General features: G+C 45.8%; 3 protein-coding genes across 3 annotated transcripts; 2 read left to right on the forward strand and 1 right to left on the reverse strand.

Moving 5' to 3' along the window:
• Positions 1–463: 463 nt before the first annotated feature.
• Positions 464–5,758, reverse strand: CYBJADRAFT_130240 (1,3-beta-glucan synthase; the record flags this gene model as incomplete). Its single annotated transcript, XM_020212905.1, has 1 exon — positions 464–5,758. A coding segment is annotated over one exon (5,295 nt), but the record flags the coding sequence as incomplete, so codon positions are not given.
• A 3,286-nt stretch (positions 5,759–9,044) lies between these two features.
• Positions 9,045–10,820, forward strand: TVS1 (Tvs1p; the record flags this gene model as incomplete). The annotated part of the gene is made up of 2 exons (XM_020212898.1): positions 9,045–9,751; positions 9,788–10,820. 2 exons carry the CDS (start codon positions 9,045–9,047, stop codon positions 10,818–10,820), a joined length of 1,740 nt encoding a protein of 579 aa, XP_020069131.1.
• A 2,230-nt stretch (positions 10,821–13,050) lies between these two features.
• On the forward strand, positions 13,051–14,832 carry CYBJADRAFT_174360 (Zn(II)2Cys6 transcription factor domain-containing protein; the record flags this gene model as incomplete). Its single annotated transcript, XM_020216568.1, has 1 exon — positions 13,051–14,832. One exon carries the CDS (start codon positions 13,051–13,053, stop codon positions 14,830–14,832), a length of 1,782 nt encoding a protein of 593 aa, XP_020069132.1.
• Between the last annotated feature and the right edge of the window lie 22 nt (positions 14,833–14,854).

The raw sequence follows: 14,854 nt of genomic DNA on the forward strand, positions 1-14,854 counted from the left end.
CATCAACATCAACATCAGGATTAATACCGAAACCTGTGATACAGGAAGTGAACATAGACAAACCATCCACTGCTCCCAAGTTCCCTGAAATGCCAACACTTCAACAGCTCACTACAATCATCAAGTCTCCGTCCGATGATGTATACTACTACGCCTTCAATTTGCCGATTCCCCTGTTGAAGAGACTGCTATCCACTGGATGTATCGAACCTTCAATCATCAACTTCTTCTTGGATGCTATAACATTCAATGTATCTTCAAATGCTTCAGTTAATGTCTCAGCCAATGAAAGAGCAGCTCAGTTGTTAATCACATTAGCACAGGCCCCACGGTTCAAACTGGTTTCAATGTTCGTCAACAAACCCAAATTGCAAAGCATCACTACACATATATCATCAACAGTTCAAAGAGGACAACTAGAGCAGATCAATAATCTATGGAAGTATTGACGACGTAACACTCACTAAAGCTTTCTTGATCCATTCTTCTTCGATGACATATACAACTTGTAACCAGCTAATCCTTTCTTCGTACTTGGAATTGAATCAGGCTGGAATATGTCAATGGCAATCTCTGGGATGTAACGGTGTAGATCAACGCCAAAGAAATCTCTTATAATCAGTGGTAGAGCAAATATCATTACGGTTAATGTGAACATCAACAAAAATACCACAAAGTAGAACTGCATTGCTGCTCTCCTACGTCTTCTCTTCTTGGGCGACAATACCTGAGGACGTATTTGTCTCTCTGGTCTTAGCCAAAATAGCATCAACGAATGCCACTTGTCGACATATGGGATAAGAAGAACTGGAAACTGGATGAACAATATGAAGTGACCCAAGAAAAAATCATTGACAAACATACTCATCTCAATGATCTTACAGAAATACTCTCTTAAGGGCTGTGTAACCGTTCTCCAGCCCATACCAGAGCCAATCCACTTACCAGACCACCATGCTTTATTTGATCTATCGTGTTTGAATTCCCTCGTCAAGAGCGTTGTTGTAATAATCTTGAACAATATACCTTGAATCAACGTACAAATATACATCCCAAGAATAGCCATCTTGAAGTCCCAATTTTGCGTAAACCAAAGTAGTTCAAATGTGATAACATATACGACTATTGACACTGTATGTGCAACTGCAGCTATCAAAGATGGGAATTTTGGAATGCAAAGTGAAATGATAGGACCTATCAAGACAGAGACAACAAATAATGCCAATAGTAAAAGTGCATTAATGACAACCGGTCCTAGCGAGAATAGTGCTATGCCTAAGATCGGATTTGTCTGTCTGGAATTCTTCACCTCGTTTTGAGCATTCATAAATAAATATGCGGTAGACACAACCGAGAAATGCAATAGAGATGGTATGATCTGTGATGAGATCATATTGACGAAAGATGGTTTCTTAAAATCTGAAGTTCTCTTTTCAATAACTTCCATGGTAGCTCTTCTCTTAGAACCTGTGCCTTGTATTCTCATGGCCCTGATATGACCAATCCATGAATTAGCTTGAGAGCTTGAATTGCCAGACGATAACCATTGAAGGTATCGTTTGTAATCAAGAAAGAACTCTGTCCAGGCAAACTGGTTTGGATTGTACAAGAAAGGTGCCACCAAAAGTGCAAACATGGTCAACCAGAAATACAAAAGCGCAATATCCCATAATGCAAGAGAACAAAACAACAACATGGCAAGTGCAGATCCTGCAAAATAGAAACTTTCAGATGAGAACCTGGAAAAAAGCAAGTGGAAGGGAACTCGAACTGTTGCAAAACCACGTCCTGTGGCTATGTATCTCGCACCTCCAAATGACATGTCGTTTATCAAGGACTGTGAATAAATCTTACAAACAAAGACCTCAAACATGGGAGAAAGACACATCAAATGCTTGCTCAACCTCGTGAAAGCCCGCCATATTCCCCTCTCTGTAAGTTCCTGTACACATAAGGGAAGGAATGACAGGGAAAATACAGTAAAGATAGAGAACACACTTCGTTCTAACCACTTAATCATCGGTATAAGATTGGAGCACCCTGTTGGCTTTCTTGGATCGGTTATTGGTACGTGACGATTGTACTCACAAACCACAGACTCATGGACAAGTGAAGCCAAGTTAAGAGCAACCAGAAGGAACAACTGAAGAGAAAAAATTATGAAGACATTATTCAAATGGAAGCCCGGATGTGCATAGTAGAAGGACAAAAACCTATCCAAAGGCAATTGGGTTCCCAAATAATAATATTCACGAGAGAGCATCTGCTCTCCCATGCCAGCACCAATCTTGGTGTTGAAATTTAAAATGGATCCAAACCCCAAATCTCTTCCTTTACCACATTGCATGTACTCACAATGTTTAATTCTTCCACCTCTTAGTACGGCATTCATACCAGCGTAAATATCCTCATTTAAATGTAAACCCTTCTGAGCCTTGGAAACACCACCCCTTGTTGTCATGAAAATGGTGTTCAAGAAATCAGGATGTCCATAGTGTAACTTACCTCCAATTCTTGCCAACGTTCTTGCAAATAAGGTTCCAAACGTTTGTTCCTTACCTGCCGCAACATCACCCAAGATTCCTATGTTCTCTGAAAAGATATATTCCCTTGTACCTACAATGGCAACAGGTGATGCTTCTTGCTGTTCTTCGGATGAAACCATTTCCCGGCATTCGAGTTGAGTCTCTTCAAATTCTGCCAATACGCTTCTGATTTTAAGACACTCCTCTAAATAGTTATCCTGGTTCGCATCAATAAGTTGGATGTATTCGCCCCTGCAAAAGATCAACGCATGGTTCTGGTTGTCAGATTTTCCATCCCCTAGAATTGGATTCCCGGAGAGTCTGATTCTGTACTTTGGTTTTCTTTGTCCGTTCAGTAATATCTTGCAACTTCCATCAATCAAACAAGAGTAGTATGTCAATTTTCCATGTGGATCTACATCTTCCTCCAAATATGAAATTTGCAACTCTGGGTAAGCACGCAAGATAAGCTCCTTATCCTCCCTCTCCTCAGCACTAAAGTCGTTCATTCTCTGCATTGATACAACCATTCGAAATTTCCTCAAAGCCATGACGGCAGCCTTTTCCATTCTGAGAAGTTCGTCACTCTCGAAATCTGAAGAACGCTTCAACGGATACTCCACGTCATACATCAACTTGATTGCCCTCGAATAATTCATAAACCCGGATATCGTTCTGTAGATAGTTTGAGACCGCAACGATGCCCAGATTCTAGTTCTCAATATGTATTCAGGTGTTGCAGACTTAAACCCAACGGTGTAAAATGGTAAGTTTCCAGGCTCTTGTTTTGTACCTGCAATATTACCTCCAGCTGAGTAATCTTCAGAAGATGAGGAGCTCGTCAAATCATTTTCCTCAGCTAACATTTTTGTGTCCTGAACGAAGCATTTCCATTCTGATTCATGTAGTTTTTTCAAATATTCCAAAAGTGTTACGTTGGAATAGCCTTCCTCTTCACGAATTATCTCCCTCAACGTCAAGGTTATCTTCTCTGAGAAATGTGGAATCAAGGCGCTAAATGTCGGCATTTGTGATACAGGTACTGGATCCGGCATTGGAGTGGACAACGATTGTGCAAAGTACGTGATTCTTCTCTGTGCTTCAGATTGTGACTCGAACAAAGGAGACTTCATGATCTCATCCTCTTGTGACATGAAAAAGTTTGGCTCTTTCAACGTTGTAGTCTGGTTTCCAGAGAGATCTGTCTGTGCAACCTGTTGGTATATCAAACGTTGCACGTGCTCCAATGACAAAAGATGTTCCCTGTACATTGCGACAATGATTGCATTCCAGACTTGAGACACCAATACTTTACTTTTGAAAGTATTGTCCTGTGTAGTTGCCATGACTTTGGAAAAGATTCTTTTTGGTAATCGAGAAAAGATATTTCTCCACGGTGTCCATATAGAGACACCAATATACAATGACCTGCAGACAGAATGGATTGTGTTACAAATAATGTACCACATGTACGTGTCTAAGAAAAATAACACCAAGTCAGTGATAACCATTAATGTCAACAAAACCATTGGTTGAATACGACAAACAATGGTGCCCAAATATTGTTCGCCTATACATCTAGTTGCATGGATAGCGCTCAACTCTCTGATTGGGTCCTTAAGCGACAATGTCAAGAAGAAATATGATTCAATCAGCTTTGCTGTGAAGACAGCAAACCAGAGACCAAAAGAGGAGAGTCGGGCCTTACCTTTGAGTTTATGAATAGAATTGGTAAAGTTGATATTTGCAAGAGTGTCTCTCTTCCCAGAGAGTGTGGATCCAAACAATGACGACAAAGGAGCGATAGCAAAATAGATTGAAACCACCGTTCCCAAAATGAACTGACTGATAGAGATTCCCATTGCCGCCTTTTCATTAATAGACACGGGGAAAACACCAAGGATGTAAAGAGTTGGAATTGTCAAAAGCAGTAAAATTAATGTCAACAACACAGACCGTTTTGTTAATGATTGAGCACCTGGCCATCGTCTTGGAACAAACAAATATTCCAACAACGTTGCAATCAAGTTGATTAAGGTACTAACTGCCCCATTCAACGACAATACAGTCAAAGTGATGTACATTGGCGGTTTATTGTCCAACAGTTGTTGATAGTTCTTTGTGTAGAGAGCAGATGCATTTGCCAAGGTGTAAATCCAAAACATTGAAATATGAATGATCCAGATTCTGTTGAAGTTGAGAATAATATGTAGCCAAGTTCTTCTCTCCTTATAAGTCTTGTAAAAGCATTTTGACCATCTGATATTGTTCAAATGGAGGTAACGCTCATGGACAGGGATCTCAATTAACAATTTCTTCGAATCCTTGATTTGGATTTTCTCCAACCCCTTTCTATACCAAAAGAACTGGTTGATGTCATCGTACCCAATTATGGAAGAATGATCTTTATCCTTAACGATGTAGCGTCCATCAACAAGTTCATACACTTGATCTCTGTAGAACTCATACAACGGAGTAATGACGTGATCCAAAAATGACTCAGGGGGCTTAAAGTCAGCGTTGTCCTCTTTGAGTTTCTCCAAGCCATACCAATAATCATTACAACATTTGAAAATGAAGCAGAGACATTCGGGCATAAATCTAATGTTATTGGCTTCGCCCCACACCAAGAGATATATAGAGACTTGAACAACAGAGTCGTAAGCTGAGAGAGAGCTCATATTCTCAACCCACCTAACTTCAGATTGTTCCAAGGAGATTTTCGATTCAAACAGCGGATTGCCTTTATTTTTCCTCTTGTAGGAACTCTTTGGTTGACCATCTTTATTGGCGTTTGCGAAACCCACAGTGTCGTCGATATCGAGCTGAGCTGAAAAGTACCATTTTTTGAAGTTTGAGTTTATTCCACCAATGTAGTCCGCGTGGATTGAACGAAGCGCCTGGTTGGCTGTCATCCTGGACGCTCTTGAGTCTAACAATCTCATCAAGAAATCAAACATATTTCTCGTATTATCCAACTGAAATCCAAAGTTTTCCATCAACTCGATGAATACCAATTCAATCTCTTCTCTGGTTATAGGTATCTCATTCGGATTACTCCAGCAAGGATATGGATCATGATAATTGTCAAAAACGTCGTAGATACCACGTTCTGCAAACCTTTCTCCCTTAACCGTTTCGGGTTTCTTTTCAATAGTAGCGTGTTGGATTCTTTCATTCCACCGATCGCTTGCAATCTGTGGGGTCTTGAAGCCACTGAATGGCACAGCGCTTCTTCCTGTCAATGCAGAATCGAAAGCATTCGTATTCAACGCCGCTGCTGTTTGAAAGTTGATGTTAGTTTATACGCAAGAGACAAATCACTAAGAGCTTGGGTATCGATCCGTACAAGGCCCTTCTCCTGCTTGGTACTCGGGAGAGTCCGTATAGTTTGACGAGGATTCCGAGTCCTCAGCACCGTTGTTATTGTTCTGGTTGTTGTCTTCGTCCTTTCTGTGAGTATTAACCGCCTCATCATCGTCGTCATCTTCTTCCTGAATGGCCTCGTGGATAACCACCCGGTTGGTGCGCTTCAACAGAGACATCGTTCGCCTTATCAGCCTTTGCTAGAACTGAGTGTTTGTTCAGTTTCGAGTGTGTAAATGACTTGCCTTCCATATGAAATGAAGGCGTGTTGAACATTACACAAAACCCGCTTCTGTTTTGTTTTTGTTTTTGTGTGCATGTTTTGATTTTTGTTGATGGGACAACTCGGTTGCCACGGTGATGGCATCCAGTACACCATGAACAATTTTACCCAGCACGAGCACGCTATTTGTAGTCGACTGACTTTGGAATGGATCAATTTGTGATCTCACAGGGGAGTGTTTGGTTCGTCTGTGCGTGCTAGTGTGCCATGATCCAGGTCCCGATTGTACTGACTGATGAAAACGGTAATTTAAAGCCTTTAGCAGTGAGTTGTCTGCAACGTTCCAACTCCAATCTTGACATCGATCTTAAACCAGACAGATAAAAACAACCCCTAGCTGGGGAAACAGTCAAACACCACGCTCTACAGTTCTGTGGTGGGTCGTAATATGGATGAATACATAGACTGTCGGTTCAGACCTCCTCCGCTTAGCCATTCCTGGACTCGGCCGGAGACATCAATCGCGGACCTTATTCCATAGTTGATGGTCAAATTAGGAAGTTCTGTCGAGCAGCCGGACATAAGTTACTTTTAACAGGACCGGGATATTGACAACAAGGTCGGACCAAGGTGTTCAAAGGTTTGGCGAAGCATTGAGCTCGATCAATACGACGCTCTTATCAGAGTTGCTAGATATACGGGTCGATTGGAGTCGGTATGCCATGAAGAGCAGGGACAATGGCGTAAATACAGGCTATGCCAAAATACGAGTTACATCATTCTGCTGTGGGACTTGGCAATGCTTATTAATTCCCCTTGGGACCTCTAACAGCACAGCATCTGCCTTAGGCAACAAAGCAAAAACGAAGATGGTCTTGAATCTTGCAGGCTCGGAGCTCGGGTTCTGGAGAGGTGCTCTCCAAAGAACATCATACGTTTGCCAAGTAGTTTCAATTAGGCAATTCTTATCACAACCTTGGCTGTTATCTTATCCACTTCGGGTTCTCTAACATTCGTATAGCAAGGGCCATGGCGAGCATGTTTGCGGTGGCCATGGTTCGAGGGAATTCTCAACATCACCTTCACCTCGGGATTTGGTAGTGTGCCTGAAGTGCAGAACGAGTGATAGAGCCGATCGCCATACACAAGCCCCCCTGACCAGATGGAATCATGATACTTTTCGCTTTCTGCGACTCGTATCTATGAGCTCATTCTAATTCCTAGCTGTCCACAATAGGGGGAATGTTGGTAAAGTAATCAAACATGCAACTAATAATTTTTTTAACTTTGCAGATGCTGACCACAACTAGGGGAACATGGAGATCCACGAAGTTGTAATTCTGAGCCATTAGCCATGGCGATTCGGGATCCAAGCAACCAGGCACTGGCTGAAGAAACTTGCCAATTAATCTGTAAATCCAAGACCTTACACAGAGCAGGAGCAGTTCAGTGTGGCACAAGTGTACATCGTCACAACAGAAATCGAGGGACGCTTGTCACGGCCCATGGAGCTGAGTTACAATTAACAAAGCTCATCGCTGCATGTCAGTTTTTTAAAACCCTCTCCAAATTGCGCGCGCCGCCATTGTCAGCGAAAAACAGAAAACCAGCACAACGAATTGCGAGCTTTACGCACGCAAAATGAGCGGTAAAACGATGTTAGCTGGGGCCTCCGCCAAAGCTTACGCGGGAGAATGGTAGCTACACGCGCAGAGGAAGTGCGGGAACGACCCTACTTCCCGCTGGGGGCCTGTTCAACCAAACCCCATGTCCCCTTCCGGAGGGGCAAGGCAGAGCACCAACGCCTAACGAGCAAATTCGCTGTCCCGTGTGTGTCTTAATCTCTGTGTTTGAGCTCTGTCTCTCCCCGGAACTCGGTAACTACGGAACCTCCGTCCTCGTCTTGTTCTCACAGACCTCGCTGTGTCTCTTTTTGCCCTCAACTGACGAGAGATGCGCACGCATGCATCTGAGAAACTCTGTTTCCGCTTCCACCTGTGCCCGATTTCTGTTTTGGTTTGTTTGTTTGAAGTAATTGCTGGTGTTTTTTTGGCTGTCGCTTGGGTAACGTGCATATTACGTATACGTTACAAGTGCCCTCTCCCTACAGAGACAAAACTTACAAGGGACACAACACCAGTAACCAAACCAACAACAACAGCAATCATACGATCGAGTTCACCAAGTGCGCGATACAACCATTCAAGCTAACGCTTACAAAGCCATTCCGCAAACAGCAACTCACACACTCTCCCAGCTGTTATGCAACCACTTTAGCTGAATGCGAACTCGTAGTGCTCAAGCTAAAGCCCTTTGTGTCAAACAGAATCCGAAAAAAAAACTTCACGCTTGCGCGCCTACAGAAAATTAACGCCGGCCCGTACAATTGAGCCGAACACCCTCCCATCGCACGGTATTTTTTTTTGCCCCCCACAAAAAGACACGCCCGCCCCCCTCCGCCTGGCTCCGTCCAGCAGGAAACAGCTCTGCTTAGAAACATCACCATACATGAAGCTGGGGGCATATGGGGGCATAAGTACGTATAAAAGAAACCGGTTTTACCCAAGGGCTTTGAAAATATCGTATGGTTTGGGGGAGAGGACTTTTTGTTTTATAAAACCGTTGATTCGTCTGCTTTGATAAAGGTTGAAGCGCCATTGGCAGACACATCCGCAGGGAGCACAAACAAGAAACAACAACAAACAACAACAAACAACGTCCCACAGTAAGTTATACACAGCGGTTATACACAGCAGGTTATACACAGGAAGTTCTACACAGCGGTGCACTCCAGTTCACACACAAGGATGAGGCTCTCTACGAAGTTACTGGCGATACCGCTCATCGCAGCGGCAGCCGCCAGCATGATGGATGGTGATGGAAACACAGAGATGATGGACGGTGAAGGAATGATGGACGGTGAGGGCATGATGGACGGCGGCAACTACGTCCAGGCGGCACAGGTCGAGGTCTCCACTGAAAACACCACGGAGCTCGTGCCAATTCCTCATGAGCCCAAGATGGACCACGGCGCTCCAATCCTTCAGAGAAAGTTGACGCCAGCGGAGCGCCTCTACTGGGAACAGTACAACACCACCACGTACTTCACCATGGAAAGCCCACACAAAGGCTCCCTGTGGGTCCACGTCCTGACCCTTTTCGTCGGGTTCATCTTCATCTACCCGATCACCTTGGTTCTCAACACCGTCAAGTCCAAGTGGTACATCCCGGTGTTGACCGTCTACGACGCCTTGATCGTCGTATCGTTGGTGTCCTTAAAGGTGTTTAGCATCTCGGCACCAAACATGTATCCGAATAACGCATATGGCAAGATGTCGTGGATCTTGTTGTTTGCAACGATCACGCATTACTGTTTGGCGGTGCTCCACTGCGCATCGCAGTGGATCTCTGGCGAATGGATCATGAATGATACGCCGGAATTGAACCAACCTTTTATCCCATTGGAGGACTTGGACTTGGAGGCTGGTTCCGGCTCTCCTTCCCCATCTACACTGATCGACGCTGACAATAATAACAATACTAAGAACATCAGCAATGGTGTGAACGGAAATAAGAACAGCCATGACCATGGAAACGCCGTCCCGGCTTCTCCAGAGACTGAGGTTTACAAGGATTCGTTGGATATGGGTGAAGAGTACTTCAATGCTCCTAGGGCTCAATCGCATAGCTCATTGGCTCGTGATGGTATTCTTTCTTCGGTTTTCAACCATCCAAGGGTCAAGGCCTTTGCTGAAAAGTTTGCGCCAGTGATTTCGTTCTTGTTCTCCTTGATTAACCTTCCAATGCTTGGATATCTCTTTACTTACTCCATCACCGGTGTCGCCACTGGTAATCTGCTAGGACAAGGCGTTAGAGTCTTCAACTTGTTGGCCCATTTCATCAAAGGTGGTGTCTTCTTCACTTTGGGGATCTTTTCATTGGCCCGTTACTGCGGTTGTCTGTCGAAATCCGGTTTGGCTTGGAACAAGTGTGTCATCTTCAAGAATCAAGTTAATCACAACTCGCTATGGTACAGATGGATGCCACAGGGTATGTTCACCATGGAGTTCTATGAGAGTTTCTTGATCTTCTTTTACGGTTCTACAAACGTTTTCTTGGAGCATTTGGCGGGCGCAGGCGGTGCGTGGGAAGCAAAGGATTTACAACACGTTTCAATTGCATTCATGTACATCGGAGCTGGTCTCTGTGGTTTAATTACTGAAAAGATCTTGTCCGACTGGAGATTCCACCAGGTTTTGTCCAACACGAACATTAACCCTGCTGCTATTCATGCTGGTTCTCCAGGTTATTCACCAAACCCATTCCCAGTCTTCACCATCTTTTGGACAGGTATTCTCATGTCACAACACAAGCAGGCTTCACAGATTTCCACTGTAATCCATGAGCAGTGGGGTTACATGCTCTCATACGGTTCATTCTTCCGTTTGCTGACATTTATTCTTCTGATGCTTGTTCCAAACAAGAACTTGGCGCCATCTCGTCCATTCACCGAGCTGATCACATCCTTCTGTTTGATCGCTGGTGGTGCAATTTTCATGCAATCCACAGATCAAGTGGTTGAGGCCCTCGAGTACAGAGGTTTGACATCGATGTTCACTCTTAACGTCAACGTTGGATGTGTTGCCCTTTTGATGGCATGGGAAATGGTTCTCTTGATCTGGAAGGATAGATTGCAACGCAAGTGAAGTACTTGATATTCACTCTCACCATTATCTTTTTTTTATTATCGCTGCTACATTTAAAGAAACCTTTTTGATTGGGCCAAGGTCTCATATTCTTCTCCGAAGCAACTGGTTTAATTTTTATCAAACTCCCTTTTATCGGCCAGTGAGGATTTGGTTCAGTGACCTTGCTAACCAGGAATGGACCCTTCTAATGTTTCCTTTTTTTTTTCTCTATGTTCTTTTACTATTCTGGACCACGATTTGTCAATGCTACACACGAAACCTTTTTATTACTCCTTTTATAACCTCTCACCTTGTTGTCGATTGCAGCTATGGACCAATCATGAGCAAGTTCATCACACTATACTGAACAATTGTCTTCTGTTTTCGCCCTCCCACAAGTGTTTATGGCTTCATTCGACGTACTGGCGTCCATTCATATAATGACTAATTAAATGCACATTGTACCAATCTTGGCTTCCACGCCCATGCTAGTAAGCGCATTCAATGCCGCATATCGCACAAGCTCACCCTACACGTAAGATGGAATTGAGACTTCACTCGTATAAGCTATGTACAAAAGACCTAACGTTGTTGTTTCGGAAAACACTATAGACAAGAATGTAGAAACAACTGATTCCCAGTATCACATGATGTGATTCAACACCAGGCGCCCAGCAACGTTCGTATCACTCTACGCCTCTCCCGCAAGCATCACCTCCACTGTAGCCCCACAAGAACATCACAGGTCACAAGGGAAGCAAAGGTATCGAAGCTTACGGGCCGTCATGTTGGCGATATTGATGTTGAAGAAGAGGAAAAGTGTTCAACAAGACAGAGTGAAAAGTTTGGAAAAAATTTTGTTTTTCACCTTCAGGTGAAGCGGCCATCCAATACATCCAGACACCAGATCAACCGGGTTAGGGCTCACGAACATGGGACTATGGCTATTGGGCTGTAGACGCTGTGCTCACGAGGCTTGTGGGGGTTTGTGATGGCTGTGAGAGATGGAATGGTGTGTCTGGCCATGGTGGGAAAGCTGTTGGTTGTTAAGGGGTTCCGCACTGTTGTAAGCTCCCGGCATGGCTCATCAAGTCGTGCCGGTGTGAGAGCCACGTTCTCTCTTGTGATATTGAGAATGCAGATGTGGAAGGTGCTGTGTATGCTACTGTGTGTTTCTCTGCTATGGATCTCATTCCCTTTCACGGGATGCTCTCAGTGGTTGATACTGTCCCCACGGTCCAGTCTCACCAGCGTCTGCATAGCGTGGTGAGGATGGATGTGTCATATAACATCCGTACACCCACCATCGTGGAGCCCAGCTGTAGTGGCTTCCCCGGCTCACTTGGGCTGGTATGGCTTGTCGCAGCTGTCCTCAGTGAACGTACCGTGCCTACCCGAACACCGAGTGCGTTCGCTCCATGCGCCCTCCCCAGCTTACACTCCCCAGCTTATACTCCCCAGCTTACAATTGCCATGCTGTGATGACAAATCACTGTAGCTCGCCTCATGCGTGCAGACCAAGAGCGCCCATTGTTCACGGCGACATTGGTGTGACGACGATGCTCTGTAACAGTGCAAGGCCACCACCAGCCAATAGACTCCACTGCTGCTCCACAACCACCACGACAGACTTCCCACAGACGTCGCCGGCTCGGTCTCGGGCCGTGTAGTGTCACCATCTAACACCGAGCTTCACATCGTCTGCAGCGTCAGCGCAGCCATCGCAAGCACGGCCAACCAGAACGCGACCACGGCCAACGAGAACACGGCCACGGCCAACCAGAACACGACTACAGCCAACCAGAACACGACTACGGCCAACCAGAACACGACTACGGCCAGCCCAGAGCCCTCGCACACCCTCCACCGCATATTCTCCCCACGTACGTCATAGGACAGTCCACTTCCCTCAACACCACGCAGAGAAGCACCAGGCCGTGGAACAAAAGGCGCACAACACCCAAACACCTAAACAGACACATCTGCGCTTCCAACCACCGTCCAGCGAGCCCTCTCGCCGCCATCAGCACGGTCCAACCACCGTCCCCGTCCCTCCTTCGCTGTCCTTCGCTCCCCTTCGCTCCCCTTCGCTCCCTCGTTATCTTTTCCATCTCCGTCCGCAGTGGCCCCCATCTCCCCTGTGCCTCCAACCGCGCTGCGATCTAAGCATAAAGCTCAAATTTTCCCGCTTTCTGGGCCCTCTGCGCTCTTCAATGCCCACGGGTATTAATCACAGCGGTAGGAAGACATGGCCACGAGCGCTGAGAACGTGACCAGCATGATGCACACGTTCAGGGTGCGGAGAGATGATCACAGGAGAACACGGTCCGGGTGCTTCAACTGCCGCAAGATCAAGAAGAAGTGCGATGAGACCAGGCCAGCGTGCGGTTACTGCTCAGCAAAGTGTATACCGTGCGTGTGGCCTAGGGGGAACCAGAGTCTGCCCAAGGGCTACGTGGTGCCTCCTGTGGACGAGGCGTTGGTGAGGAAGAGGAGAGAGGAGCAGAGGGCTCGCGGCGTGGATGGCGACGAGCCAGCAGAGCTGGCGGACGATAGCAGCTCCAGCGATGACGATGACACATACCCCTTGGTGATTGAACAGGTGATAAACTTTGATGATGTTGACGGCAAGGAGGCGGACAGAGACGCTGGGCAGCATGAGGTTGTGGAGCTGGAGGTCGAGAAGCTGCCCGTGGTGCTGGCTCACGAGTCCCTGCCGCTATGGACGCCTATTGAGGAATCAATGACGGACACCTTCATCAGCGTAGGCGCAGGCGCGTTCATAGCGGCGCTTGCTCCTCAGTACACGCACCCTCTGCTCAAGACAGAGAACACATGGACGCCACTGGTCAACAAGCATCCAATCATGTTGCAAGTGGCCGAGTCGTGTGGCTGTGCGTTCCTCTCGAGCTGTAAATCTGGGCTGGATCCCATAGCAGAGGTCAAATTCTCAAACACAATGGATGCTCTGATAATGTACATGGCACAGGCAGACTTGTGTGCTGATGACCACCTGTGGATAGGAGCAGCGTTCCAGCTGATGTCCATAGGTGCCACACGGGTGAGAACGTTCAATCCGCACCACCTCATGTTGTGTCTACAGTACTCTTACATGTTGATAGAGAACAAGTACATCACGGAGAAGCCTGTTCTTATGATCGAAGGGGGGCCTGATTCTCCACCAAAGCCTGGAGAACTGGACGTTGACTATGAAACAGACGCACAGATCATGGACCTGGAGAACAGCATCGCATGTTCTGTCGACGTTTCGTTAACAACGCGGTTTGAAAGAGGATTCTTAGAGTCGTTCATATACGGCTATGGAATGTGCATACTCACGGGAACTGACCATGCTATCCAAGGCTTGCCGGGGCCTTTTGAGCTGTTCTACCACCTGAGGAAGGTGCTCAAGCACTCGCTGGTGCCCTGTGATGTCTCCTGGATGAACCATCCGGTGTTCGGCTCGTCGTTCGATGCATTTGAAATGGCAATCAAGGCTAGCTATCTGCTACGGAACCAGAGCGACCCGGAGTCCTTGCCCATGGCAAAGAAGTTGCTGTTGTCAGCTTATCAATACCCCAAGCCAAGTATAGCAGGTGAAGCACATGTTAACAAGTCCAAACTATCAGCGTTGCGTGATTCAGTGCTGCTTACAGAGGCATTTCTCAAATGTGTCAAGATCCTTCTCAAGAAGATTATAGACCCGAACTTTGATCTTAGTAATGACTCTGTCCAGAGAGACGTCACCACCGCAAGGATAAAGCTATCACAGATAGATAAAGACTCTGGAGTACGGTCCATTTCGCCGATGTGCTTGTTGATCATTGGACTGTCTGCTCTCTACTATGAAGATAGAGAAGTTATCCTGGAAAACATCTTTGGATACTCCGATATCGTTCGTGCAAGGTACACGTTCTCCATCATCGATGTCCTTGAGATTGCTTGGGGATATAGAGGTGATTTGTACAGCACTGCGAGAGGACTTGATGTTCTCATGGATGATAAAGTCATGCAACTATTGGTGTTTTGAACAAACGCACATCACATATCAT

This window comes from Cyberlindnera jadinii, assembly GCF_001661405.1.
Source record: "Cyberlindnera jadinii NRRL Y-1542 unplaced genomic scaffold CYBJAscaffold_12, whole genome shotgun sequence".
NCBI classification, from domain to species: Eukaryota; Fungi; Ascomycota; class Saccharomycetes; order Phaffomycetales; family Wickerhamomycetaceae; genus Williopsis; species Williopsis jadinii.